A 27,026-nucleotide genomic window follows, 5' to 3' on the forward strand; every position below is an offset into this window, starting at 1 on the left:
CACCAAGTTGGGTGGGAATATCAATCTACTGGGTGGGAATATTGATCTATGGAAAGGCTCTGCAGAGGACCCTGGACAGGCTGGATTGATGGGCTGAGGCAACTGCCTGAGCTTCAACAAGTGCCAGGTCCTGCCCTTGGGTCACAACAACCCCAGGCAGCGCTGCAGGCTGGGGGCAGAGTGGCTGGAAAGCTGCTGGTGGAAAAGGACCTGGGAGTGCTGAGTGACAGTGGTTGAGCATGAGCCATCATGTGCCCAGGTGGCCAAGGAGGCCAATGGCCTCCTGGCCTGTGTCAGAAATATGAAACCAGCAGGACCAGAGAGGGGATCATCCCTGCGTACTTGGAACTGGTAAGGCAGCACCTCATATCCCAAGTTCACTTTTGGATTCCTCAGAACAAGGATGACACTGAGCATTGAGGTGCTGGAGTGAGCCCAGAGGGGGGCAATGGAGCTGGTGAAGGGTCCAGATGGGAAGTGCTTCAAGCAGGGGCTGAGGGAGCTGGGATTGTTTGGGGAGAAAAGGAGGCTCAGGGGTTGTGGCAGCAGCTCTCTGGCCACAGAGAGCAACAGACGACTTTCCCAGGCATTTTCCTGGGTAAGGCCGTCAGAAGATCAGAGAAAATAATGATAAACAATTCTTATCTCCACTTGCTGCACCTGTGGTTGTGCACATGTGGAATGTGTAATGGAAATTTGTTTACCAAAGGGTGATTTCTTAATTGGACACTGGATGGTGTTTTGATTCATTGACCAATTAGGTCAATGCTGTATCGGACTGTCTGCAAAGGGGATGAGTTTTTTACGAAATATAGTATAGTATGATATAGTATAATAAAGTGATTGATCAGCCTTCTGCAATCACAGAGGCAATGCTAATTATTACCCAGCTGGGGGCCTGTGACAACAAGGGGTGACCTCATTGCTCTCTACAGCTGCCTGAAAGGAGGGTGTAGCCAGGTCTGAATCAGTCTCCCAGATAACAAGTGACAGGACAAGAGGAAAAGGCCTCAGGTTGTGACAGGGAAGGTATAGATTGGATATTAGGAAAAATTTATTCACTGAAAGGATTGTCAAGCACTCAAATGGGCTGTCCATAGGAGTGATAGTGTCACTGCCTCTGGGGTATTTAAAAGGCAGATGTGGCACTTGGGGACATGCCTTTTTCATGGATTTGGCAGTGCTAGGTTAACTGTTGGACTCAATCTTAGAGTCTTTACAACCTAAATGTTTCAATGATTCAATGAAAACATTAAACAATGCGGAAAAAATGGTGGTTTTTTTGTGCATGGTCTTATCTTTGGCATGACTTCAGAACCTTGTACTACTTGAGTAATTTCATTATACACACATAAGGATCTTGCCATATACAGAACATCATTTATATCTGTGCTGTGGTTTATCCCCAGCAGACAACTCAGCCCCAAACAGCCCCTTGCTCACTCCCCACTGGTGGGCTTGGAGACAGAATCAGAAGAGTCAAAGGGAGAAAAGTCTTGGGTTTCTCCCAATAATAAAGACAGGTTAATAGAGAAAGCAAAAGCTGCATATGCAAGCAAAGCAAAACAAGAAATTAATTCATCCCTTCCCATGGGCATGCAGGTGTTCAGCCATCCCCAGAACAGCAGGCCTCTATCATGCTTGGGACTTAGGAAGGAAAATGCCACCACTCTGAATGTCCCCACCTGCCTTCTTCTTTCCCCAGTTTTTATTGTTGACCATGATGTGTATGGTATGGAAAATCCCTTGGGTCAATTGGAGACTGTCTCGGCTGCGTCCCCTCCCAGTTTCTTGTGTACCCCCAGCTTTTATCGCTGCCAGGGTGGGGAGCAAAAAGACCCTTGGCTCTGCATAAGCTCTGCTCAGCAGTAACAAAAATATCTCTTTGTTACCAACACTGCTTCCAGCACAAATCCAAAGCACAGGCCCACATCAGCTACTGTGACAAAAATTAACTCTATCCCAACCAAAACCAGCATAAAGTGGAATCCCACGCTTCTTTATAAAGAAAATCCTTGGTTTTGTGGGGTAAAGTCAGAATCTTTATCTCATTTGACTTTCACAGCCATATAAGAATTTCAAGTATTTAAACTCCTTCTGTGATCAAACGCAGCCACAACATTCCATATTATGAATATAGGCATAAAGGTGACTAAAGCTAAAAAAGAAAACAGAATAAAACTTGCTATAAGTGTTTCCATTTAGTAAACAAGTTTCTTTTACTTTTATTTGACAAATCACTGCATTGGTAATACTCACAAATGAAGGTCTGGAATACAATTCTCAAATATGTCCTCTGCTGCTAAGAATTTGATTAACTGGCACCCCATTTATTCAATTACTACATCAATGTTTTGGCATTTGTAAAAGTTAATCCTTTTTGTCCATTAGTAATTATTGTTTAATCCATATCTTGCAATATTCCTAATGGTTGGCTTCATTAATTTAATAAAGGACAGATAAGTATTTCTTTTCTAAATACTATCTAGTTTGGTTGACAAAACATGTGATTGGATTGACCATGATTTTGACTAGTCTCATGGATGACTTCATAAGACGGGTTAAGAAAGGTCAGTTTGAATACCTGGGTTATTTTGAATTTGTCATGTTTTTATAATTTGATACAGTGGCAGTATAATGGAAAGAAAAGGAAAAAGAAGCAAGAGCATTCACTAGACACTAGCTCAGCAAACAGAAGGTTTTATTCCCAGCTCTATGACCGAGATGCTGTATGCCCTTGTGTTAGTATTCTCCTATTTTATTTTTATGTTTGGACTGGAGCTTCTTCTGGGTGGGAACTGGAGGTGCTAATTAGAGTAGGTAGCAAAATGGGGTCCTGATCTCTGTTGTGGCCTCTAGGTGTTGCTATAATACAAATAATTAATCAAAAGACATGTTTCAGTGTCCTCAGAGGGTGTTGCCAATTTTTCCCAGAACCACACTTAATTTTATACAATTAAACCCCTCTCTCTCCTTCCTCTCTACAGTATAACTGAAATTTTAGCTTTGTGTATTGGGCAAATGAACCTGAATGTGAAAAGTAAAAATAGGAAAGCTGTAGAAAGAGATTTGACTCACCTCTAGTTAAAGTTCCTCAATTTTGGCTGCCTTTGTGATAGTCTCTTGTCCAAGGGTGGTTGCTACTAGAGGAACCTGCTATTATATTCCTGACTCAGCCCAAGTTCCATTGACAAAATCAACCTTTGGACATCACATCCCTTAGCAAGGCCTCTGCAGCTGATGTGTTTTAGGGGTATAAGCACACAAGGCACACATAAAGACACAAGTGCAGGTTAGATCAGGATACAGGCCTGTTCTCATGTCTAAGGACATGAGGCCCTAAAATAATTACAAACTGAAATACTTGTAAGTTTAGTAAGGATAAACGTTGCCTTGTAGGGTGAAAGTTCAGACCCTGGTGTGGCTTGATCTCAAGATCTGCATATTTTGCTCAAGAGGGAGCTAATATGCAAAACTCATTGTCATTATCATTAACAATCTTAAGATTCATAGTTAAAATTTTAAAAATACGGCATAGAAAAAAAAAAACCAACAGAAAAAACAGAAAATAATTTGGAAGAGTTAGCACAACCTTTTGTTTTGTCACATTTCCAGGGCAGGGGCTGCCAATCCTGCAGCCCAGCACAGCACATCATTTGATGTAGCCTCCAGCCGAGCAGCTCCTGCGGAACAGCGCTCGCGGAGGTGAGCCGGAGCCATCCGTACTCACGGCAATGCCCGGGATAGCGGCAGATGCCTCTCAAAACTGTGTTTGTTGGAAATGCATTTGTAGCCAAACAGTTTTGTCTGGCAGGGGATAAGCCGTCCCTCCTGCAAGGCAACGGCACGGTAAGGAAAGGAGCTGGATGGGCATTGGAAGAAAATGATGCAGGTGCCTGCTGGAGCGATGCCTTAGCAGGATTTACTGATGCACAGGGGCTGAATACGGGATGGGAGCTTTGTCCTCTTCCTGGCCAGACACTGGTGCCACGAGCCCTGTAGCTATCCACTCCCTTCTCTGCAGTCCCATCAGCTCTGGATTATCAACTACGTTCCCTTTTTGTCATGGAGGAGAAATTCAGTGAGGAGTGAACAGTCTCTCTGCTCTGGTCTATATGTGGTTCAACCTCTGGGACAACCATGGTCCAGCTCTCAATATCTAATTGAGATTGCATAACCAGATACTGCAGGCATGTATTTATATAAAAGCTATTTTAATCAAAAGACTAGCCATTAAATTGCCAGTGTTCTTAAGCATGCTTCACCAATTTTTCCACTTTTAAGACTCAAGTAGACAATTTTTTTAATGTTTTATAAATGATAAAAAATTCACATCAGATTTTAACAGAATTAAGCATACTTATTCAACACACATGGGGCCTCTGAAAAAAATGTTATTCAATTTAATAATTTTAATTTACATTGTATATGTACATGAGCATTTCTTTCAACCCACAGGTTAACACCACAAAAAAAAAAAAAAACCAAAAAAAAAAAAGAAAGAAAGTACTGTGGTTAGCTGAGTGAAGAAACTCTTGAGACACTGTTGTCTGAAATAAAAGCAAGGCACTCTCCCTTAACACCTGATATATTCCTGAATTCTGCCTAGACAAAGGCATGTTCACACTGAGAGAGCTCTAAGAATAGTAGTAGATTTATTCTGCATTAACTCTTTCTTTTGCCACTGTGACAGGTCACTGGTTGTACTCTAGGATGAATCAGTGTATTGAAGTTGACATGAAGGACAATTCCACAGATGATGGGATTTGGGAGAGTATCACAGCTAAGACTATCTATGGAAGACTGGAGGACACAGACTACGTGAAATCTCACACGGGGCTCTCAACCTGCTTCCTCCCACTCACATTCCACTTAATAAATAAACCTTGCTCAACAAAAAAGCAATTTTACTGTACTATGCTGATTTGCTTCAAAATCCTTGATAAGGGCACGCTCGCAAAAAGCTCCTGCAAGCCCTTGTCTGGCTGGTGCTCAGCACCTGGCAGGATTTGTCCTTAGATAAAAGTAATTTCTCAAGGGACCTTGTGTCTTACACAAGGCGACAAAAGCAAACATTCTTTTTTTGGATTTTATGTCTGTATGTTTTTGTATGCGCACATGTGTGTGAGTGTATATATATATATATGTATATATATATATTTAGTATATACAAAAGCAAATTCAGTCAAAATATATTTGTCTTGCTGGTCAGGCTTGTTACAGCAACCTACAAGAAACATTAGCTTCTCTGATATTTAATTATGCTATTATGTTTGCACATAAGCTTAAAAGTCAATACAAAAAGCAATACTTCTCCAAATATTATCTGCAGGTAAACCAGAAATATTAACTATAGTGATTAGAAGTCTGTTTCCCTATTGACACTACTATAAATCTTGATATAAGAATAATTTTTTCATAAAAGCACATCCAAACATAGTAAGTGATAAAATACCAGATTACTTTTTGAAAACCATACAGTGACTCGATATCTGGGTTATCCTTTGCAGCAATTAGGCAATTCATTTGGCATCTGTTTGATTGTATAATTTAATTTCCATATAAACAGCATAGTTTAAAAAAAGACAAAAGCTAGAATGTTTAAAGCTAACAAAAGATACAGTGACATCAGGTTGACATTCAAAAATTTCTTTAGCAAAATGACCAACAAAATTTTGACTTAATACAGTGCATATAAAGTTTTTTAGAACTGAACTTTTTAAATATTATTTGAATTTAGCAAAACATGAGCAAGATTTTAATATCAAAGTGCTAAACAGTACTGCCTTAGAAGTCACTGCAAATAAACTGTAAAATAACTCTGCTTGTGATTTGACAGATATTTTATATACAAATGGTTAATAAAAAGACACGCGCACACACACACGCACACAAATATAGGTATATACATATATATACATACACATTATATATATGTATATAGTTTTCCAACTGGTGTATCTGAGTCAGTGTGAACACCCCATTTAGTTATCATGTGTAACAGGGTTCCCATGAGCTGGCAGTCATTGCAATAAATACAGGCAAAGCCATTACAATATACCATGCATACAAACATTTATACAAATAAAGACACTATGCAACAAATTATCTCATATTAATATGGCATCAACAGTATAAACATACAAAAAGGAGTACGAACACGGAATGTTTAAACGCAGCCCACTATATCCTTCCTAGCACTTACATTCATACTATTTTACAAGACTTGCTTGTTCTTGAAAACCATCTTCTGTCTGTTTACTAACGAGTTGCTTGTGTTAGAAGTCTAGAACTGAACTATCCCTGATACTGACCCTGTATGCTCCAATCACTACTTACTCGGGTTTCCTTAGCTAAGGAACAACTGAGCCACAATTGCTCCCGTGTCTTCCACATACATTTGTCAATAAGTCACGCTACATGGAATCAAGTTTGGAAAACTCTGTCAGGTAAGTTAGTGCATGTAATTTTCTCCCTTGATTTCTTGTGTTTGTTTTCCTAATAAAATAAATTAGTTAATAAACGAGACTTAGTAAGACAGCACTTTAAAAAATTGCACTTGAACATGGGAGCTAACAGCCATTGTCATTTTGCTATATTTGATTTGTATGAAATGTTTAATTGAATGTACTTTGCTAAAAAAGTGAAATTTTGATTAGATTGTGCTGATGTATGTGCCCTTGATGCAGGAAGTATGCTAAAGGTATCCTCACAAAACACATACTACCCTGGCAAACAACAATTTGCTGTTCTTTCAAACACAGCTTCTACAATTTTACTCCTCATAGACCATGAGGTGTTAAACAACAGATTTAAAACAGTCATGTTAACCTTTTACTGCTGCTGGGATAGCATTGTCCAAAAGTGCCATATTAGCCATTTAAAAAACCCAAATCACACGAAAGAAAACAAAGAACACAACCCCAAACCAGTAAGCCAGTAAGTTTCAGGCCTCAGGTTGTAAGGACAAAGCGCCAGAAAAGACCTCAAGTTAGACTCGGAGCGGCTTTTCTGTTAAGTGAGGGCAGAAATGTTAGCTGTAAGTCACGATCCGTTTGCCTGCTCTGGCGGGCGTTTGCCTCTCGGGAGGGTGGTTTGACTCAGAAGGGTAAGGTGTCCAGAAACAGCCTGTCGACAATGGAAGGGGCTGGCACCAAATCTTCCAGTTTCAGGTAAAAGATACGCTGCAGTCCCAGTGTGCAGAGAGAACGCAAGTCAGCCAGAACACCCAGTACCTTCGGCTCTGCAGACTCGAGCGGTTGTCCTTTGTTTTGGCAACTGAAAGTTAAGTGATCTTTCAAACTGCTTGTGATCTTGTTGCATAGCTCTTCCACTTTCTTTGGTTCTTTTAATCCATGTCGTTCTGCAAAGCCAGAGGAAAGAAACCACATCAGCATCCCTATCACAAATGCATTTTCTTAGGTGTAACCCAGGTGCATACTCTGGAACTCAGAGCAAAAAGTGCTCTGAGAGTGTAGATTTCTCAAAACAGCTGGGGTTACATGGAGCCAGTTAACCTTCTTGCCACACAAAATAAGAGAGGGCAAGTGCCCTTTTCTCCTTATCTACTAAAACAGGTGACAGAGATGCTCAGTTATGATTGAAATTCTCATACAAGGACTCCAAGCATCCTGCGTATCTGACATAATTTTCATGATATGAGGCAGAATTAATTGGGTGATTTTGCAGCAAAACCATCACAGGAGGTGTTTTGGAGATTTCCGTGCTTCCCCACCAGTCGTGAATGCTCAATAACTATGGCAACCATTATTTATTCAGTGAATTCAAGTGGCGATCAATATCCTTAGCTAGCTCCATCAGCGCCCAGCCTAGAATTCCACCAGGAATTTGCAGACACTCTTACAAGAAACTAAAGGCACCTTACTACCCTTTGTTATTTTGATCAGCTGCTGCTTTTTAGTTTATTCATCTTTAAAAGCTCTAGGATAAAAGAAACCTGGAAGTTAACTATTTTGCTTTGAGTGAGCAATGCCTGAACAGCTGCTATATTATCCATCACAAAAACCTCAGCACTCCTAAAAGGAAGGAGAGCTGGGGTTTGTTCCCCTCCAAATATCTTTTTAAAATACAACAATGATGTTAAATGCATTCAGAGTTCTTTAAGCATAAGTAGAATTAATCAGATTTGTGATTCATTAAAAGCAGACTTTTTACAGGGGAAAGAATTCTATGTTGTTTGCTATCAAGGCTTAGTGGATGAACTAAAGTAACAGAACAAAAAAAAATTCAGAAAAAAATCTCAAATTTGTGGTGTATTCATTTTCTCTGACTTTGAAACACACAGGTAAGTAAGAAATGGCTTCACAGCAAAGTCATAATAATTTACATATGAAATAGAATGGTGCCAGATACGGTAATCAAAGAAAATGCAGGTTATATTAAGTCAATTAGGTATATAAAACAATGACAGCAGTGGATAAGGCGAAATTGTGGCAGTTCTTGTGTTTGATGGTTTTGAAGTCATCTCCTTCCCTGGGCCTCTCTCCCATCCCTGGCAGCTAGCAGCCACATTGTCCCCAAGTCTTGTTCCTCCATGCCAGGAGGAGCAAGCAATAGGCATGTCCTCTGTCTGTCCCCTAATGAACAGTGAAAAGAGTACAGTTCTCTCTACTTCCAGAAGCAGAGGTATTGCCTGCACCAGGCACAGTGGTGCCTTGCCCAGGCCTGTGTATATAAACTCCTCGCTCACCACCTCTCTTGGCTTAAATACTCTGTACAAACCAATAAAACAGACAGGATTCAATGAGGGCAGTCAGAAATGCAAAGGTCTGGTTTTCCACTGATATTCACCCATTTTACACATTTTTTTTCCAACTGTATTTACTTAGGCAGAGTTAGCTCCTGAGTAATACTGGTTTGAGATCAGAATCAGAGATGTGCAGACATGGACATCTCTGTCCAGAAGTTACTGTGCACTATCATTTAGGTACCGCCAATCTGCCCTGTTGTTTCAAAGCAACACTTATCCAACCAGTGACATCTGCTTCAGACATCGTTTTCACCTTGCAGGAATTAAAAACCCTAGGTATTCTAAGTGCCTTGTTTACATTAAAACATGAGAAGTCAATTAATATTTAAAGCCTTTCCAGTAAATGGTGTATAGAGTAATTATGTAAGCCTTAACTATACAGGTCACTGAGAGTAAATACTTAGGCAGATTCTGCCATTAAAAATCTTGGCAGATAAATATTTTATACAGGTTGGAAGAGCTGTAGGGCTTTTTTTTTTTTTTTACCACTAGCCTACTGAGAGAATCTGCAGGACATTAAATTAATCTTGCAATCTTTGAAGAGTTCCCATCTTTTAATCTGCTTTGTTTCCTAGCTGTGTAAGTGAAGATATTTTTATAGATGTAGGGAGCTGCAATACCAGAATGGATGCAAAACCTCACTACAAATTACCAGAGCACATTTTCAAACCACTGCCTCAGTAGGTGGGTACCTTGCTGCAGAGTATGAAAAATTATCTCTGGCTCTGGAGCATGCAGCAACTTTGTTAGCATTTCCAGCCAGAACTAAACAGCTTGTCTCCCACTGACAAGTTCAGAAGGTTTCATGAAAAAATCATGTCTTTCGTGAATAGCCATGAAATGTAGGAGGCAAAACACTATGTGTGCAAAGATTATCATATTAGTAGCCTCACTTTACATAACAAAATTGTGGAAATTCAGAATTAAGAGATACTCTGTCCTTAAAATCTGGTGCTACAATATCAAAGCAGTCCCTGATAAACCAAATTGCCCTCCCCTGAGTGAATTGCCATACAATGGCCTTCACTACTTGCACATCTCCATAAGGGTTAATCCCTCACACCTGGAGCTGCCTCTAGGGGTTTCAGTCTTAAACTCCTAAGGCATTCATAGAAAGTCAAAGCCATCTGTGTGGAAGCCCTTGTGCTAGGGAAGGACACTGCGTGCACTGGCACTGCCACTGCACTCTCCAGTGGTAGAACACAACTACTTTCTGAAGAGCACACTCATCTAAGAATAGGCCCCTCTCCTTGGTAGACTTGAGGCATCTAGGGCCTAATTTGCTCAAAGATTTAGATTGAACAGGGTTCAAATAGCAGGAAACACATTTTCTTGCCTTTTTCAAATGCCCAGTTCTGCATGTACAAAGAAAGACCCACAGTCTTTCTTATACAACCTAGAGGGAGCAGCACCAGGCCCCTGTGGTAAGGGTGTGCAGTGGCACTGACACCAAGGGCGTCTAATCATTCACTGTCTTCCACAGGATGTTCTTATCCACATGGGAATGATATGGCCAAGATTTATCCCAAGAAGTACAGCTGGTCAAAACAGATAGGTTTTCTTTAACTGATTGAGGAGATGTGTAAATATTATTGTAGTCAGACTTTCTTATAATGACAAAGGCACGTGTTAAGTGAATACAGGATTTCTCAGCCTGTAACAAACCAAGATTGTGTTTTAGGATATCATTGATTTTTGTGAGAAAAATGGTGATTTATGGCAAAGATGCTGTCAAAATGACTCATCAAAAGCCTTACCTCTAAAGCTCTGCAAACTTAGCTTATCCTGGGAAACTGAACACAGCAAGTTTTTTACACCTTTTTCCTTTTCCCGGGAAGCTGAATGTGGTTTTGTGCTATCATTACACTGATCAGCAAAAACTCAACAGGAAGAAAGCAAAGACCCTAACCTCTGACCTGAGGTAGATCATGCCAGGGTCAGGCAGACTGAGCACTATTTTTACAAATGCCTCACTTTACACTATCTGAGCAAATGCCTCTCAAAGAGTGTGAGTACCTCAAAGACCCTGGGGTCTGCAGTCTGTGTCACGGGGTATCACTTTTAGTCTCAATTAATTCTGAGGTGTCCAGAAATGCAACGGATAAACACTGCAGACTTAAAATAGGCCTCTTGATTTTCTTGGTTTCAATGTAGTTATGTGATTTTCTCTTCCCCCTTCACATTTCTCTTCCCCTTCTATAACTCAAATAAGCACAAGACTCAGTTGCCTACAGCTTTCTCATACACACACTGTTACACAGGAACATTGCAAGTTGGCAGATCCAAGAGTCTCCTTTCCTGTTGCAGTCTGGCCCATATTTAACCTGCCTAACACTCAGACACTCCACAAAAGTCCCCGACCTTGGTGCACAAAAGTCCCCGACCTTGGTGCACAGATCTCTCAAACTCCTCCTCACATCAGTGTAAGGATGGGCATTTTTAGAAGATTATTACAATTTTAGGTGCATGAATCATTTTCTGGAGGTGCCCTGTATTCTCCATCAGCTGTGCAAGGTACCTGAAGTCAGGTGAGATGAGTGGCCACACAGAACACCATAGTTTGCTCCCTCTTTTAAGAAAACCACAATATAAAACAGAGACTGCTGGTTGCTGTAGAAGTAAAGAGTTCTTGCCTCAACAAAGAGGTGGGAGTGAAAAAGGAGGAGTACTTTACTTTGACGCTGACAGTATTTCCCTCAGCTAAGTGGCAGGGGGAAGGCAGACAATGCAATCTGGAGGATTTTTTTTTTTTTTATAACTAGCTCTCCTACACTCCTCCAGTCTGCCACCTGCTTGTATGTAGACCCAGCACATGAAGCACCCACTCCAGAGGATATCCTGGCAAGAGGACTGAAGGATATCTGCTGCTGAGGAGTAGGTAAGTCTCAGTTCCACTGGGAGGTTGGACAAAGTCATGTTCAGAAGGAACTGCAGCAGTCATACCCTTTTTAGCCACACTGGTCTCATCACTGTTTCTCGGTATGGCTGATGGTGCTAAAAATTGTGTTTGTAAACTGGAACAGAAAGCCCAACAGCAGGAAGACAAACACAAACTCCTAATTAATTGAAACCTCACAATATTCTTCAGTGGTCTGGTGCCAGTCTAACAAAGCATTAGGAGTGTGAATAAGCCCAATATATACAGTGTTTCTGGGCTGGTCTGTAACACACTTAAAATAAAACATATGCTGAAAGAGCTTGGCTGAATGAGGGCTAGCATGCTCTGTACTCAGCAGCATCCCACTGAGAGTGTCAAGTGGGCAAAATAACAATGGTTTGATGTGGATAGAGAAAGGAAAGGGCAGAGAGGAAAACATAATCAACAAGGAGAATGAGAGAGAGAAAACACTAGCAGTTCTAGAGCAGGCAAAAATTTGAGGCTGAATTAGAATGTGCCCTTCAGATGATCTGTACTGGACTCTCAGTCTTTCTATTTTCACACTGACTGAAAAAAACTAACAAAAAGTCATTTGGGAAGTTTAAGAAGCATTTTCAAGCATAGGCTGAGTTAGTATCTAGTCTACTCTGCAAAGCTTTGTCTTCAACACTGCCCAGTCGATCATGGAGTGACTGTGCAGGAACACTTGTGATCCATGAACACGCTAAACTCATAGAAATCATCTGTATGGAATGAACAACAGAACTTGACCCAAGACCAGCATTTCCTTTCCATGCTGGTGCTCTTCTTTAGCTCATTAGATGCTACATACCAACAGAATAAGTGATCCAAAGGAGAAGAACATGATAGACCTAATTTTTTTACTTTCATAGGCGTGTGAGGTGAGTGTCATGTGTGTTTCCCACCTACTTTCTTCTGGGTGATGCTTAGAGCAACACTCATATGCTGTGGAGGAAGTTGTGTCCAGCCTTTCTAAACCAACTAAAGGAAGTAAAAAAAGAGAAGAGAGACAGAGAGAGGAAGATCCTAAAGGAACACCTTACAGTAAAAAGATGTGTTTTGGCATGACAGAGTTCTAAGTTAACTGTTTGCAAGCTTCCACAGTACACAAGATGCAACTTCTTTCATTCTGGATGCTCTTTTAAACTGATGTCTTATCTGAGAGGACCTGAAAACTCATCAGCAATCTGACATAATGCTTTTCCTTCTAGGCAACATACCACAGATTTCCAGGACACATAAAAGAGATAGAAAAAGCAAAAATATAGGGACTTTCTAATGGAATATATAATGCAAAATACTGTACATACCTTTAGTTTTACCCAAAGTAAACAATGTATGGAACTACACTGAAAAGAACAAATGACCCTACATGCTCTTAACCAGGCATCCTATGCTGTCATCTGCAGCTGTGTTTGGGATAGGACATGCAGCTTTGCAGCTCCAAACAAGTCATCAGGGTTAATTGAAGGTTGCTGGAACTACTGGAGCTGTTACTGGGGAGACAATTTGACTTCCCAAAATGAAGGAATAGGCTTCAGTACATCTTAGGACACTGGGACCAGTGAAATGTCTTTTAGTCTCCAACCTAACTTCCCTCTTCCTTCACTGGGAGACAGACATTAGTTCTCCCTGTCACTCTTGAAGAACACAGACAGAATATGTGAAAGAATATGTGACTCCTCTTACTCTTCTCCCTCAAAACTGCCAAAGATTGGTAGTATATATGAAGGTTTGGTTTCTAAGAGCATATATTTGTTTGGGCTAAGGACAGCACTCATGAAGTCAAGAAGGATTACCAGCTCATTATTCTCAGAAGAAATTTTTCTTTATCTGGAAAGACAATTCTTGAATTTAATGCTACCTAAGATGCTGTACAGTATTAAAACAGGCTATGACTACTACAGATCACAGGGCTGTTGTCTTGTATTTTTGGTTTTTTTGGTTAAGCCATCAAGTCATAAGCAATTTGTGTGATAATCAAGAAAATTTTGCTCAAGGCAGCATTCTGGTTTTGCAGTGTTGTTACTAAAGGCAAACAATTAGATTCACAAAAGAAAGCTTTCCCACTTCTTATTTTGAAGCCTAGTGACACGGATATCTACCTGGGACATGGGAGAACCATGGTCAGATTCCCTTCCTGCTGGCATCAGACCAGAGATAGGGCCTTAGGTGTCCCTCTGACCACCAGCTTGTCCACAAATCATCAGACACAACACCCCTTCTGTGGCCCCATGAAAGGTATGAAGTCCTCTTAAGACAAAAGACAGTGGTACTCAATACTTGGATATCCTATGTTCCTGGGAAAGGTTGTCATTCCTTGATCTGACTGACAGAAAAGGCTTGAAGCAGAGTTTGCCAACTACCCATTGCTTCCAACAGTCCATTACAGGAGAAAAGGGTGCCTTCCCTGGAGATAAAGAATGGCACTTAAACCACCCAACTAAATCTAAGCCAAGCCTCAAAACAATGCTTAAAAATGTTCAGCAGTTCAGACTTCTTCAGGTTTCATCTTTGCAAATTTTCTCTTTGTTATTTTTTCTCTTTTGGTGTGACTAGCTGAAAACCATCACATGGCTTGTCATATTCAAACTGCAGGGAGGAGACAAGAAGCCATTTCTTGTGGGATGCCACATCAGAGCCAAATCTCAAGGTTTTCCTGAATAAAAAATTTCAATACACTAGCTAGAATCACCTGATTTCCCTTACATGTTTTATTTTTAATATTGTTCATCATTATACAATGCTATCTGTTTTCAGGTGACCAAATTTCTGGCTGAGTCCCTGAGTTAGCTAACTGCCCTTGGATATCTGAAACCTGTGAATATAAGTCACTAGAGCTTTGGTCTAATTTAGATCACATGAAAATACATGCTGTCCTTAGAACAAATCAGCAGAGATATACCAGCCTCATGAAATAAAAGAATAAGCAGAAAACAACATTCATTTTAAACACCATCTCACACAGGAGAGAAAATCAAGAGAAACTTGACAAACAGAGAAAATCTTAAAGCTTCTATATATAGAAATTGTCTCCTTTTAAAGGCAACAATTGCTTCCATTTGTTTGGAAACTTTGGGAAGACCAGCACAATATAGCAAACTCCTGGAAGTGTTGTGATCAAGGAAAGAAAGAAATGTGGGACGTATCCAATTAAACCCTGTTTCTAATTATCCTAGGGTGAACTGAGCCAGCCACTGGACAACTCTGACTCCTTATGTAAGGCCAAGCAAGCAGTGCTTAACTGAAGAAATTACCATGTTAAAACAGAATGTGGGTTTGTAAGGGCAGTGAGTTTTCCTCCTATACGTTTGCTTTTGCTACATTCACGTAGCTTGCTGGGAATCCTGTTCATCTACCTGCATACTCTTGGTCTCCAGGAGGCTAATCAACAACACACTACCTATGGTTCCCTAAAAAAGACATATCTCATATATAGTTCATAATCTAAATCACTCATAATATGTGCTATATATATGAGCATATATGCCTGTATGTAAATATATAGAGGGACAGCACCTGTCTTTGATTTAGTTATCTAAATGCATATACATACATATATACATTATGTATGTATATAAATATGCACACACATACACATACATGTAGGTGTTTATAGTACATATATGTAAGTAGGTGTGAACATCTGCCAGTGGATGTATATACACAGCAGAAAAAAAAAAGTTGGGAATGTTCTTTCTGACTGAGACATACCACTCATTTTGGGAATTCTTTTATACAGAGTAAAGCAGCTCCAATGAGTATTCTGGTCTTAAATGTTTTATCAAAGAAACTGGAATCTGGATCTTAAAGTACCCTTTCCAACTGCAGAAGAAATTAACAAAAATTAATAAAAAACCTGAAAATGCTTAAGAGACAAAGAGATACAGACATACACTAACCCTTCAGCAAAATGCAGGAAGACAGCATACTGTGCAAACTCTGAACCCAAAATCTTGGCCCCACAAATGGCAGCAGGAATTGGCCAATTTTATTTTTTTATATCTGTCATTGAGTGTTTTATCTCAGGGTTGCCCTGACATCATTCTCATCCCAGGTAAAATGAAGACTACAGCTGGTGTTGTTGAGGCCACTGCCTGCAAAGTACTGGATGCCTGAAACGCAGAAGGAAATCAGTATCTATCCAAGTGGAGCTTATAAGCATCCCTAGGAAGATCCAGCTCAGGGTACACTGAAGCCCTGTCTCACACTGATGACACAGTTGCACTGTTAAACTACCAGTTTTTCTGATATGAGTGTGAGGCTCTTTGTGGAGATGACTTCTGCTCCAAATTCTGCTGTGTGGTTGTCAGAAACCCTTTCTCCTAACTCCTTATGCTGCCATCAGCCATGACTCTTCTATTGCAAGATGCCCAGGGTATGCTGGGCTTTATTGTTTCAGGAATGCAAAAATTACACTTTAAAAGGTTATGTTCCCCTGTTTTGTACTTATTGGACAAATTTGGCAGATTCTGACATTAGTTTCCCGCTGTTCACCCCAGCAGGCAGAAAGGGTCATACAGTCACATGCACACCCAAAAGTTTTTGTACAACTGTGAAATGTGACTTTTTTCTCATTATTCTCTGATTTTCCCCTCTCAGAAAAGCAGTACATGGAATACCTAGGCTAGCCTGGTTACCAAATGCAGCCTGCCTGCCCCCATGGAGCACTCTTTCTGGTCTAGCTATCTTGCTGAGAGATGAGCTATGCTAGCTGTACGGCTTCTAGGTCTCAAGCTGCCTTGATATTACTATTTCTACATAGAAGACCTAACTCTGGTAATTTCATTGAAATTTTCTAGGACTTCAGAAAGTATCTTGAATATTTTTGTAGGAGCCACACAATTTGCTTGGAAGCAGTTTGCTTTTTGGAGACTACTCCAAGAAAACAACGAAGCTGCAAAGAAATAGACTATATTATAAGAGGGATGTCTGATAGCCTAATGTTAATCCACAATTTCAATTTGGTCATGCTAATGCTTAAAAATCATAATCACTTCACCCTGAATATAGCTAAATTAACTGAAATTGCTTGAATCTATTATAAAGAAAAGCACTAGAGTCTGAAGCTTTCTGTTAACAAAGGAGCACTTACCTGTAATCATAGTTAGAGCTGATAGACTTGCTAAGGCTGGGATATCAAGGTTAAGGCTCTTTAAGTTTAAGGAAAAGTCTTTAATAGAGTCGAGCCACTCCCCAAATCCTCGAAGGCACTGAAGTCTATGAAGCACGAGTCCATTGCAGAATACAAACTTATCCTCAGCAGTATCAGACCTCAAATAAAAACAATTGAAAAAATTATAAATGCATCTTCTACTTTACAGAAAAATGCATAACCAGTATTGAAGCGTCTGTCATTTAAAATCCAAGGCATATTATCCTGAGACATATGTGGGCATTCACGTTTGACAATATGTTTCTCCCTCGGGGCCAAAGTACAGCAAACAAGCTTCTGTGATTGCTTACTTGGTAGAGTTATAAGCCTGAGGTTAGCTGCAGCATGTGGTGTAGACTGTCTAATTAGTTAAGATTTTGGTCCTGCCCAAAGGCATAAACAGAGAAGACATTTTGCATTAAATACTGTATGTTTGAACCAAAGGAATACTAAGTGAGTGCATTTTGACATACAAAACTAATAAAAAGATAGGTTCTGCAACCCTCAGCATTTACTTAGTATCATCTGCTTTTTTCAGATTGTAAAAATTGGCAAGGAAAAAACAATGGAGAACACACGCAGTAATGCAGGACAATAAGCATAACTGCATAAACTCTTTTATATGAAAATCTGTGTGCAAGAGAGAAATTACAGCCAAGCTCTCCTCTTCTTCTCTCTCCATTACCAATATTTTTGTTAAAAAAACACATGAAGAGGTCATTTTCAACTTAAATAAACATGGGCATAACTGAAATCACCAGTCTGCAATTTTGCCAGTTCCTGAAAGTAAAATCGGTAAAGTGTCTTAACTAGTGCTAGAGTGACAAACAGCATCTCACTCTATTAGACAACTTGGTATTAAAAAGAAAACCAATCTGAATAAGATTTTAAATCTTCTTCATCCCTTTCAAAAACAGATGAAAAAGGGAAAAGAAAAAAAATTCATACTTGAAGTGTGTTTCTATATTTCATACTTATGAGTACAAAGCAGACTTGCTCAAATAGTACCTGAGGATCAATTTTGATTACTATGTAGGAGGAAGATGGGACAGATCAAATAAAAGAAGCACATTAGTGACACCTATGATCTCTTTTTAAATCACCTTCTTGATTTTTCCTGCAGTGTAAAACAAATTAAACACCATATCCTTTGTATGCAGACATTGCCGATTTTTTTTGGTGCTTTTTTCTTGGTACAAATGACAGTTTTCAAAGATAGTGCCATATTTATTCCTTAAAAATATTCAGATGGATGATTTTTCACATCATCTTAAGAGGAAATTAAACAAATAGTTACCTGATGGAGAGTCTTAGTACAAACAGCTCCAAAAAAGCTGATTCTATGAGTAATGTCTGATCTTCTTTTGGGAGGTCAGTAAATCCTGGGATTTTTTCTGCCCAGCCTCTAGTTATGTCAATGGAGGCAGTCAGAAGATTATAGAACTGTTGTACATGTTCTGCATCTGTGCCTGCAGCAGCCTGATCAGTGGAACAGTACTAAAATGAAAGCCACAGAAAGCAAGGTTATATGCATTTAAGGGCATTCTGTGAAACATACAGCATTATTTGCCCGACAACATTTCCTTCTGTGGCAAAGCTGGTATTATTTATAAAGACATAAAAATAGGTCTACACCTACCTACTTATTTGGTTACCTACAGGCATTTTGCTATTCAGATAGATATTACAAAAATATTTCCATATGTTTAGAAGTAATTTCAAATTTATAACTAAAATATAATATCACATTTTACAAGTACCTATATGCTATTAGTAAACAGAAATAGAAAGCTGGTGGGTAGGATAATTTGCATCACAGTAGAAGAGGAACATTATTTGGCTTACTACAATGAAACACTTTTCCCATTGATGAATTTGTCTCAGTATGTCAGAAATGCAGATTTCTTCCAAAACCTCACAAAGTGCATTTTATCTGACAGTGATAGAGACACATAAGATAAATCACATTTTATCTGACACATGCAGCATTGCTTCATTTGAATACAGAATTGGTTCAAAGTAAACCAGCTGCCCCATATCACCTCTTATCCTTCAAATTGAAGCATTTGAGGTTCAGCAGAACCTATTATCCTGCTTATGTGGCCATAACTCTTCCAGGCAACCATTTGACAGTCTCAGCTTGCTCAGCTTCCCTGTGACCCTCTGACAGCTCTCTCCCCACTATCTCCTACTTCATCACCAGTGGATCCCTGTCAGTCCTTTGACACTGCTCTCTCTCTCTCTGGGCAGAAAATAAAACAGGAGCTTTTGTGGCTTAGTCCAATTCTGTGCTTGGAAAGTGCTGCTGGTTTTCTGAGCAGGTACTGAATAATGTGTCATTTATTGTAGTAACATCCTCATCATCAGACACCTGCTGGGTTATTTCTGGGAGAGACTTCATATCCACTCTCTCTCTTATGGGTTCAGCCAAAGAAAGGCTGAGGTAGTCTCCACGGCCAAAAGAAGCCTGCACACCCTTTGGAAACAACTTCCCACATGCACTTAGGCTGGAATCCATCAGCCTAAAGGCCACTCCAGCAACTCTCCAAGCCAGAGTGGAAGCAGCAAACACTCTTTCCCCATCAGTAACAGTGGCAGCATGGGAGGGCCATATTACAACCGTAGGCTGCAGGTATCACCCAAAAGTCACCTCTGTGCAGGACAGAGAGATGGGGCAGCAAGCAGAACTTCTCAGGTAGCTGTCCTGTACTCTGCCTCTCCTAGCTGGAGCTCATTGCTGTTGGCAGGTAAGGGATGAAGGACACAATGTCACAGTTGCTGACTGATGGGAGAATCACAGCAATCCTAGAGATCTCTGTCTGTATCTGGTTCCTGGTACTAGCTCTTAGTGACTCTGTTCTGCTTAGCCAACCCTAACTGCATGAGTTTCTCACAGTGCCTTCCAGCTTACATCCCTAATCAGCTGGTGAAACATGTGCAGTCCTTCTTATAAAGCTCATACAGAGACAAATTTTGCCTCAGCTGCTCCAAAGGATCCTGTGACACTGAGGCAGGTAGAGGCCACAATACAGAGAAGATGGGGAGCAGCAGTAGAAAAATCTGTATGCTGCATCATATTTATGTGTTCAGACCCCCACTTGAATGGAGCAGTTGAGGATGCTCAAGCAGCAAGAATCACCTACTCCTGACACTGGACTGCAGCAAGATGCACACAGGTAATTAATGGGTAGAAAAAGACAATTTGTTTTTTCAGAGACCATGCATGTTCTGGACCCTCTAGAAGTGACCATGCAGAGCAAGCCACAACAACTGTGCATTTTGGTTCTGGGAGATGTGCTTTGCTACACAGGGGCTGACTCTACGACTCTGACTCTTACTACACAGGGAAACGAAACAGGCTGATGGAAACTCCTGCCTCACAACAGGTACTGCTAAGCTGAGATATATCCTTGCTCCTTTGAGCAGTAAAGAAGAAGGAAAACAAAAGGAAAAGAAAAAAGGTACTACCCATTCTGAAGGGGTTCATTCTAAATATAACTCATCACAACTCAGCGTAATTATGCCAGGTGTTAATTTGTTCCTAATATTTATAAAACATTCATTTGGCAAAGGTAAGGCAAAGTTTTAACATTTTCTAATGAAGCTGAATGCTGCATTATGTCATGTAACTGTGAATGCTACAGTGTGGTATACCCCACGCTGGGCACTGATTCAAATTAAATGCATCTAAAAAAATTATAACCTGTATTTTTTTTGTATAGTCTATCCCATGAGAGCAATTTTAGAAGAAAGGTAAAAGATTATATGGAACTGTATAATTTTCAGCTGCTGCAGTACACAACTGGTCATTATAAAGTACTAGCACTTACAAAGAGTTGTTAAAATAAAATATTATTTACTTGTAACAGACTTAGGAGCATACAAGTAACTATAAACAATATGGTTCTGTTTCATGCACCGCAATTGTGGGTTTTTTCCATGATTATTTCATGGAGAAGAAGTGATATTTGACCTAACTTGTGACCAAGACAGCTGGCAATCCTGCCCTTGGTCAGGAGGCGTCACAGGACGGAAGGGCTCCCTCCGATCTGCATTTCTAAACCTGCCCTATGCAAACTGGAGGCAAACCGGCAGAAAGACAAAAGACAAAGCTCTGTCCCCCTGCCTTCCTTGGAGCTCCTTTGGGAATTAAATGAAATATGACTGTTACTTAAGGAGGGGGTTGCATGTGTAGCAAGCAACATTAATTTGTATGTTTTATCTGAAGAGATTTGGAAAGCCTGAGGTTGGGAAGCCCGATAGCACAACTTAGCTCTGCCCTTTGCCTGCTTTCAGCAGTCCTTCATCGACGGCTACAGCTGCAAAAGCCTAACAATAACCTCTCTGCACAGAAGAAAGCCTACACTCATTTTTCCAAAAGTCATGATATGTGCTTAATTTTGTGGCCCAGGAAGGGGGGGATTATTGCCTAAATGCTGCACTCCCCCTCTGAAAAGGCAACATTTATATTTACATTGGTGCCCACTCTGCATGAATAAGAATGGCAAGGGTCTGTTTCTCATCTCACTTCCTTAAAAGCATAAACTCAGGGAATTGTACCAGTAAACAGGTGTGAGACCAGACTACAGCCCTTGGCAATTGCCTTTTGAAACCAAGTACCTAAATATACCACAGCTGTGGACTGGTAAGTTAAAACCAGTGCTGAGATGAAAAGCAGCCATGTTCTGAACAGAACTGTTTCCAATGTTTTGGTGTAGAGTTTGTAGCTTATGTAATTTATTTTTGGTTTTGTTTTTTTCCTGGGTTGTTCTGTGAGTGTGTGTCTCTACAGGATTTTCTGGAGGGAAAGGATACACATTTTTCTCCAAAACTTTTATCAGTAGTTTTAAGATGGTCAAGATACTACAGCTTGTAAACACGAAGACCAGGCTAAACATTAAGGTCGTATCTGCAGAAGTGTCAGGGCTGACTCCAAAGCCAGGTTTCCAGATCTGCCCATTTGTGGCACTCAGCAGGGTCACAGCCTAGCTGAACGTGCCATAAGTTAATCTTTACAGGTACAGGATTATTCTTCATAGGAATATTTTAGCATTGCAGTGTGTTTATGATATGTTTCATTAAACTCATTAAATTCAGTTAATCTTGCTCTTTACACAGCATTTGTTTTTGACTTCCCCTAACTTTTCAAAGTATAAGGGTCTATGAAAAACATAAGAATCTACTTATTTCTTGCAGAATATTTTTGTCATTTCAGTACCGCCAGTCATAACAGACTATAATATATTTTAGTGTAAAGAAAAACTTAGATATTAATATGTCCTAACAGATAATCATACTTAATCTTTTAGCTACCAAGACTAAAATAATTTACTGTCAATCATATGCTCTCTGTAAAGTCCAACAGAATTGTTCAACAATCAAATCTGTGGATTGTTTTCATTAAAAGAGAAATAATTACTGCAGGACAAAGAAAAAAGTCACATACAAGTACATAATTTTTGTTCAGTTTTCTGTAAATGCAAAAGAACTTGATATCAATAAATAAATACAAACTATGGCCCCTGGACTCCTGCAATTCTGTGAAACCCAGCAGATTTCTATCAAAGAGAACAGCTCGTCACACACCTTGGTATTTGTAGAATGATCCCTGAGACATTCTGGGTAAGTTAAGGTACATATAGATATGGCTAATGCATTCTCCCTATAGTAGGTTGTCAGACACTGAACAGCTAAATTCTTGATAATCACTTGAAAAATAATATTATTTAATACTTCCAGATTAGTTTGAAGAAAATATGTTACAGCATGCTTTAAATTGCTAAATTATATATATAAGTACAGTCTAAAATAGCATAACGTAATTTTTATGTAATTGCAGTAAATATGCTTTAGGATTAAATATTACTTAGCAACAAGTGATAAATGGCCAGTGGAGTTATTGTCTGAGTACAGCTGCTATTTTTAACAATCTCAAATTTAATCATATTTCTTTAAGGGGGAAGAATTTGATCCTGTTTTTCCGTAGCTGTAGTTTTTTTCTTATCCTATATCAACCTGCCTAAAAATTGTATTTAACAAGCCATTTCAATGCTGTATTTTAATAACTACAGAACTTTTTTATCAGCTTTCAGAATATTCCATGAATGTTTAAATTGTGACTATGCTACATTAAAGAACAAGGTTACAAAAATATATGATCTTTGGTAAAGCTTTGCTGATTTTTCAGAATTTTAATTTTACCAGGCTTGTTTTAAAAATGTGAGTTTTACTGAAGGAATATTTAGGCTGGGTATCCAAAGCATACCCTATTCCCATTTAAATAATGGCAAAATTCCTGTTGATTTCAACAGGAATGGTCCTATCCATCCAGCGTCATACTCTGCAACCATTCTATCTGAATATTAGGGAAGTGCTATTAAATTTTAGCCTTCAGGAAACAGAAGTTAAGATATTGGACATACAAGTACTGCTCCTGGTTAATCAATGACATCATAATTGATTGTGTTTTGGCACAGCCTTTTTGCAAGAAGAATGCTCTATTTATCCATCCATTTTTTTCTTTAACTCAGCCACTGAATATACTGCAGATTATTAGATCATTTTGTGATTGAGATCCTCACAATGAATAGTTACTAACACTAATATCTACTGCACTTCCTTTCCTCTCATTGTCCACCTATCACGAAAAGACAACGGCTGGCTGGACCGATTTCTACCCTCTTCCAAATTTCACACTTAATTTCATTTTGGCAAAGCAGCTGGTAAGGAGAAATGCAGCTCGCAAATCATTTCTGTGCGGAAAGCAAGCAGGGAAAGGAAAGTGAGACATACTCTTGAATAGTCCAGCTCCCTGGGCGTGGAGTCGGTTAAAGCTCGAACGAGGGCATTCATCATGCTGATGGGAGGAGAGGGCGGGGAGGGCTGAGAGGGTTCTTGCTGTAAGGGGCTCTTTGGTTTGGAAGGCAGCCGACCTCTTCTCCCTTTCAGGCTGTCGGTACGGACAACTAGGTGAAAAAAAATCCCAAGGGAATCAGTTGTGAAGGTACCAGCAAATGATGGATCAGAATGACCACCCTGCTTTCCTTAGGGTGGCCAGACCAGTAAAAATAAGTGTTCTCCAGTTTCAGCGTGAGCTCTTGATGCCTTTGATTGCAAAGGAACACAAATGGCACCAGAACTGTGTCAGACCTACGATCGTAAGCAGCAATGTAGCTGCTTAGTGAGAGCCCAGCTGTGTTCCTTGTGTCCATGCTTTGTTTGCAGCATGTCAGTGTGCCCCTGCACGCGTGCCCGTGACACTCCACTGCTGAAAACAAGCTGAATGTGAAACACAGATTTTAGTGTTTCTACTAGCACTGTCCCTTTTAAATGGCAGAGGCATTCATTCAAAGTAATTTTAGCTTTCTTGAAGCATTTGAAAAAACACGGTCACACTATATAGGTTATATTATCCATGTCAGTATTTGCAATGGGACTGCTCACACAATATTACTCACATGCTTAAATATTTGCAGAATTGGGACTAATGAGTTGATCCTGTTTCCATTTAAATTAATTGCAAATTTACAATCAGCTTATGGGAATGAAACGAGATCCTATGTCAAAATGCACACAGTCCAGTGCAGCCCCCAGTGAGAGAACAAGGGGAAGCCAACAGCATTATCGAGCAATGTTCAAAGTTAATAAAGGAGACATTTTGGCCACTGTCAAATTATCCTCTTGTGACCTTGCTGTTCTTGAACTCTGGGGTCTATAGTCTAAATATGATAATAGGAGTGAAAAGCACAAAATCAATACATTATTACATAAATGCACATATTTTGGGGTAAGTTACGAATCTCATCACTGTCAAATTTATTGTAGAGACATCCATGCTTGCTCACACACTCACACACACACACAAAGACACAGATTCATAAAACATAATATTTTAGTTTTCTGGGATCATAAATAGCCAGAGTCCTTACCTTCTTTAACCATGCCGACACTGAGACACTTCTGGAACCGGCAGTATTGGCATCTGTTACGACGTCTCTTGTCCACTGGGCAGTTTTTATTTGCCAGACAAACATATTTTGCATTTTTCTGAACTGTTCTCTGCGAAAATGCAACACAAAAATAGTAAACTGATTGTTTCTTGAGCAGCTTAGAACCTGACAAAATGTGTTTTAATTACAACATGAAAAGTGACAGTGCAATTCATATAATTAGATAAAATTAATTTCCTAACACACTAGCCTGCAGGAAAAACAATTTTATTAGTGCTAGCTGCTGACAATGAAAATCATCCAGGATTTTTCTGAAGCAAGTCTCTGGAGACAGGCAACTTTGAATGATAAAATCATATCTGAAATTACCAGGTCATCACATCTACCTTTGGGGATTAGATTATCTCCGCTTTTAATATCCCTTTGGGAACAATTTTCTACTTGGTTCATTCCCTTGATTATTGCTGACCTTATTAAAATAAAATCAAAATGATCTGCAATGTACTTCTCTTGCTATCACTATTGTTAGTCAAATACCACAATAACTGGTTTGGTTAGCCATTAAAATCATCAGGGAGAAAAATAAAAACACCAGTAACCCCTACAAAATATATTTGGCTAAATACTCTGGGAAAGTTAACCTAACCTGAGGAAAAAGGACAGAATGATGACATAGTTATGTAAATTTAGTTAACTCTAAAGTCATGTTGAAAAAAATAAAGCAAAATTCAAATGTATAGAAACCTGGTAAGCTTTGCAAGAATGTAATAAATATCAATGCAAAAACATAGCATGCTGCCATACTTAAAATCAAAGATACATCAATAAATAACATTCAAAAAGGTACTACTAGAAAAGACACCAGGAACAAATTGATCAACTCAACATTCAATATTAAATCTTTAACTGCAATTAAATTAATGGATAAAATTTATACCACAATTTGTGTTTGTTATCAAATACCAGCCTCAATGTACTGAATATATGAGATACAGCAAATATTGTTCATTGCGATTTGAGCTGAAAACAGTTTAATTTTGCAGAATAAGGTACTGTTGCAACTCAAGGATATGCTATTGATTTCCACAGGGGCAGGTTTGGGATAAAAAGAGCTGCTATTTCCATGTTATTTGTGTTCCCTTTTCTAGTTATATTTAAATAACAAATTAGTTTTATAGGAGATGTGTATGTTACCACATGGTGAAAATATTATTATTAAGTAATACTGACAACTCCACCTACAATAAAAAAATGTTGTAAGCCCCCCCCCCCGCCCCCAAATATTTTGAGATTGTTTTTGTTCCCATTATATCTTTTACCAGAATAGGGGCATAACTGCTATCTTAGCAAGAGGAAATATACAAAATCAACCCCAAATGTTTCAAATCTTAAACTTTCTGTGCAGACCTATCCTACCAAAAGTCAATCACAAGCTCTTCCCTTAAACAAGCTATTTCTGAAATTAATACTGGAATCTGGACCTTCAGACTCTGTTGAAAGGAAATTACAAAGCACCCCAACCTAAGATATAAGGAGTATATTCAACTCTTGAAAATATAAGTGCAAAATTCCAGCTGAGAAACTGCTGTGTGTAAGTTATTTGTGTTGCTACTCAGCTGCAGAGCTGCCTTCATTGCACAGCAGGCACCGGGACCCTGTGCAGTGCTTAGTCACTGCTCTGCAGGCAGCTTTCCCCTGGGAAGGACTGCCCGGGCTCCTGAGCTGAAGGGGAATGACAAGGCAGCAACCAAAAGCGACTGGGAGTACTTGGGTTTGTCCCATGAGTGAAACCAGTTTCTTCCCGGTGCTGACCACCCTGCATTCCTCCTCATGCCAGCTTTCCCTGGACAACACAGGGCACCGCTGCCACCACCTAAAATATTAAGTGGACTTTATGATTTCAGGGTTTCTTTTCTCACCTAAAAACAAAGTATAATTAGAATTGGTGACTGAGTAAAACCCAGGCTGAATGTACTCCAGATGAGTTTCAAGAGAGAATAAATGCCGTTTATAGCTTAAACTGGGGTGACCTACGTTTCATTGAGGAGTGCTGGCAGACCAGAGGTGGTTCCCCCAGATCACTGCCATGGCCTCTTCTCAGCAGAGACTGGCTGATCCTTTTATCCTACACAGGGCTTTCCCTGACCTTCAAAAACTTTGGGCGTCCCTCCCACCCTGCTGTGGGGGCCTGAGTTTCAGCACACGATGTCCCTGAAGCCCCGGGTCGGGACCAGGAGCACGTGAGGACAGAGA

The 27,026-nt window shown here is 39.7% G+C and overlaps 1 protein-coding gene across 1 annotated transcript in view; it reads right to left on the reverse strand.

Annotated features, from left to right (window-relative positions):
* Positions 1–4,291: 4,291 nt before the first annotated feature.
* Positions 4,292–27,026, reverse strand: part of NR4A3 (nuclear receptor subfamily 4 group A member 3) — a 29,390-nt gene continuing 6,655 nt past the window's right edge. The window contains exons 4-8 of the mRNA XM_054640507.2: positions 24,753–24,882; positions 23,617–23,789; positions 18,122–18,321; positions 16,765–16,943; positions 4,292–7,363 (exon numbers count right to left, since the gene is read on the reverse strand). Coding sequence (XP_054496482.1) covers positions 7,101–7,363; positions 16,765–16,943; positions 18,122–18,321; positions 23,617–23,789; positions 24,753–24,882 — 945 coding nt within the window. The 3' untranslated portion in view covers positions 4,292–7,100. The remainder of the gene's footprint in view (positions 7,364–16,764; positions 16,944–18,121; positions 18,322–23,616; positions 23,790–24,752; positions 24,883–27,026) is intronic.

The sequence above is a fragment of the Agelaius phoeniceus genome, chromosome 1, assembly GCF_051311805.1.
Source record: "Agelaius phoeniceus isolate bAgePho1 chromosome 1, bAgePho1.hap1, whole genome shotgun sequence".
In the NCBI taxonomy this organism is placed as follows: Eukaryota; Metazoa; Chordata; class Aves; order Passeriformes; family Icteridae; genus Agelaius; species Agelaius phoeniceus.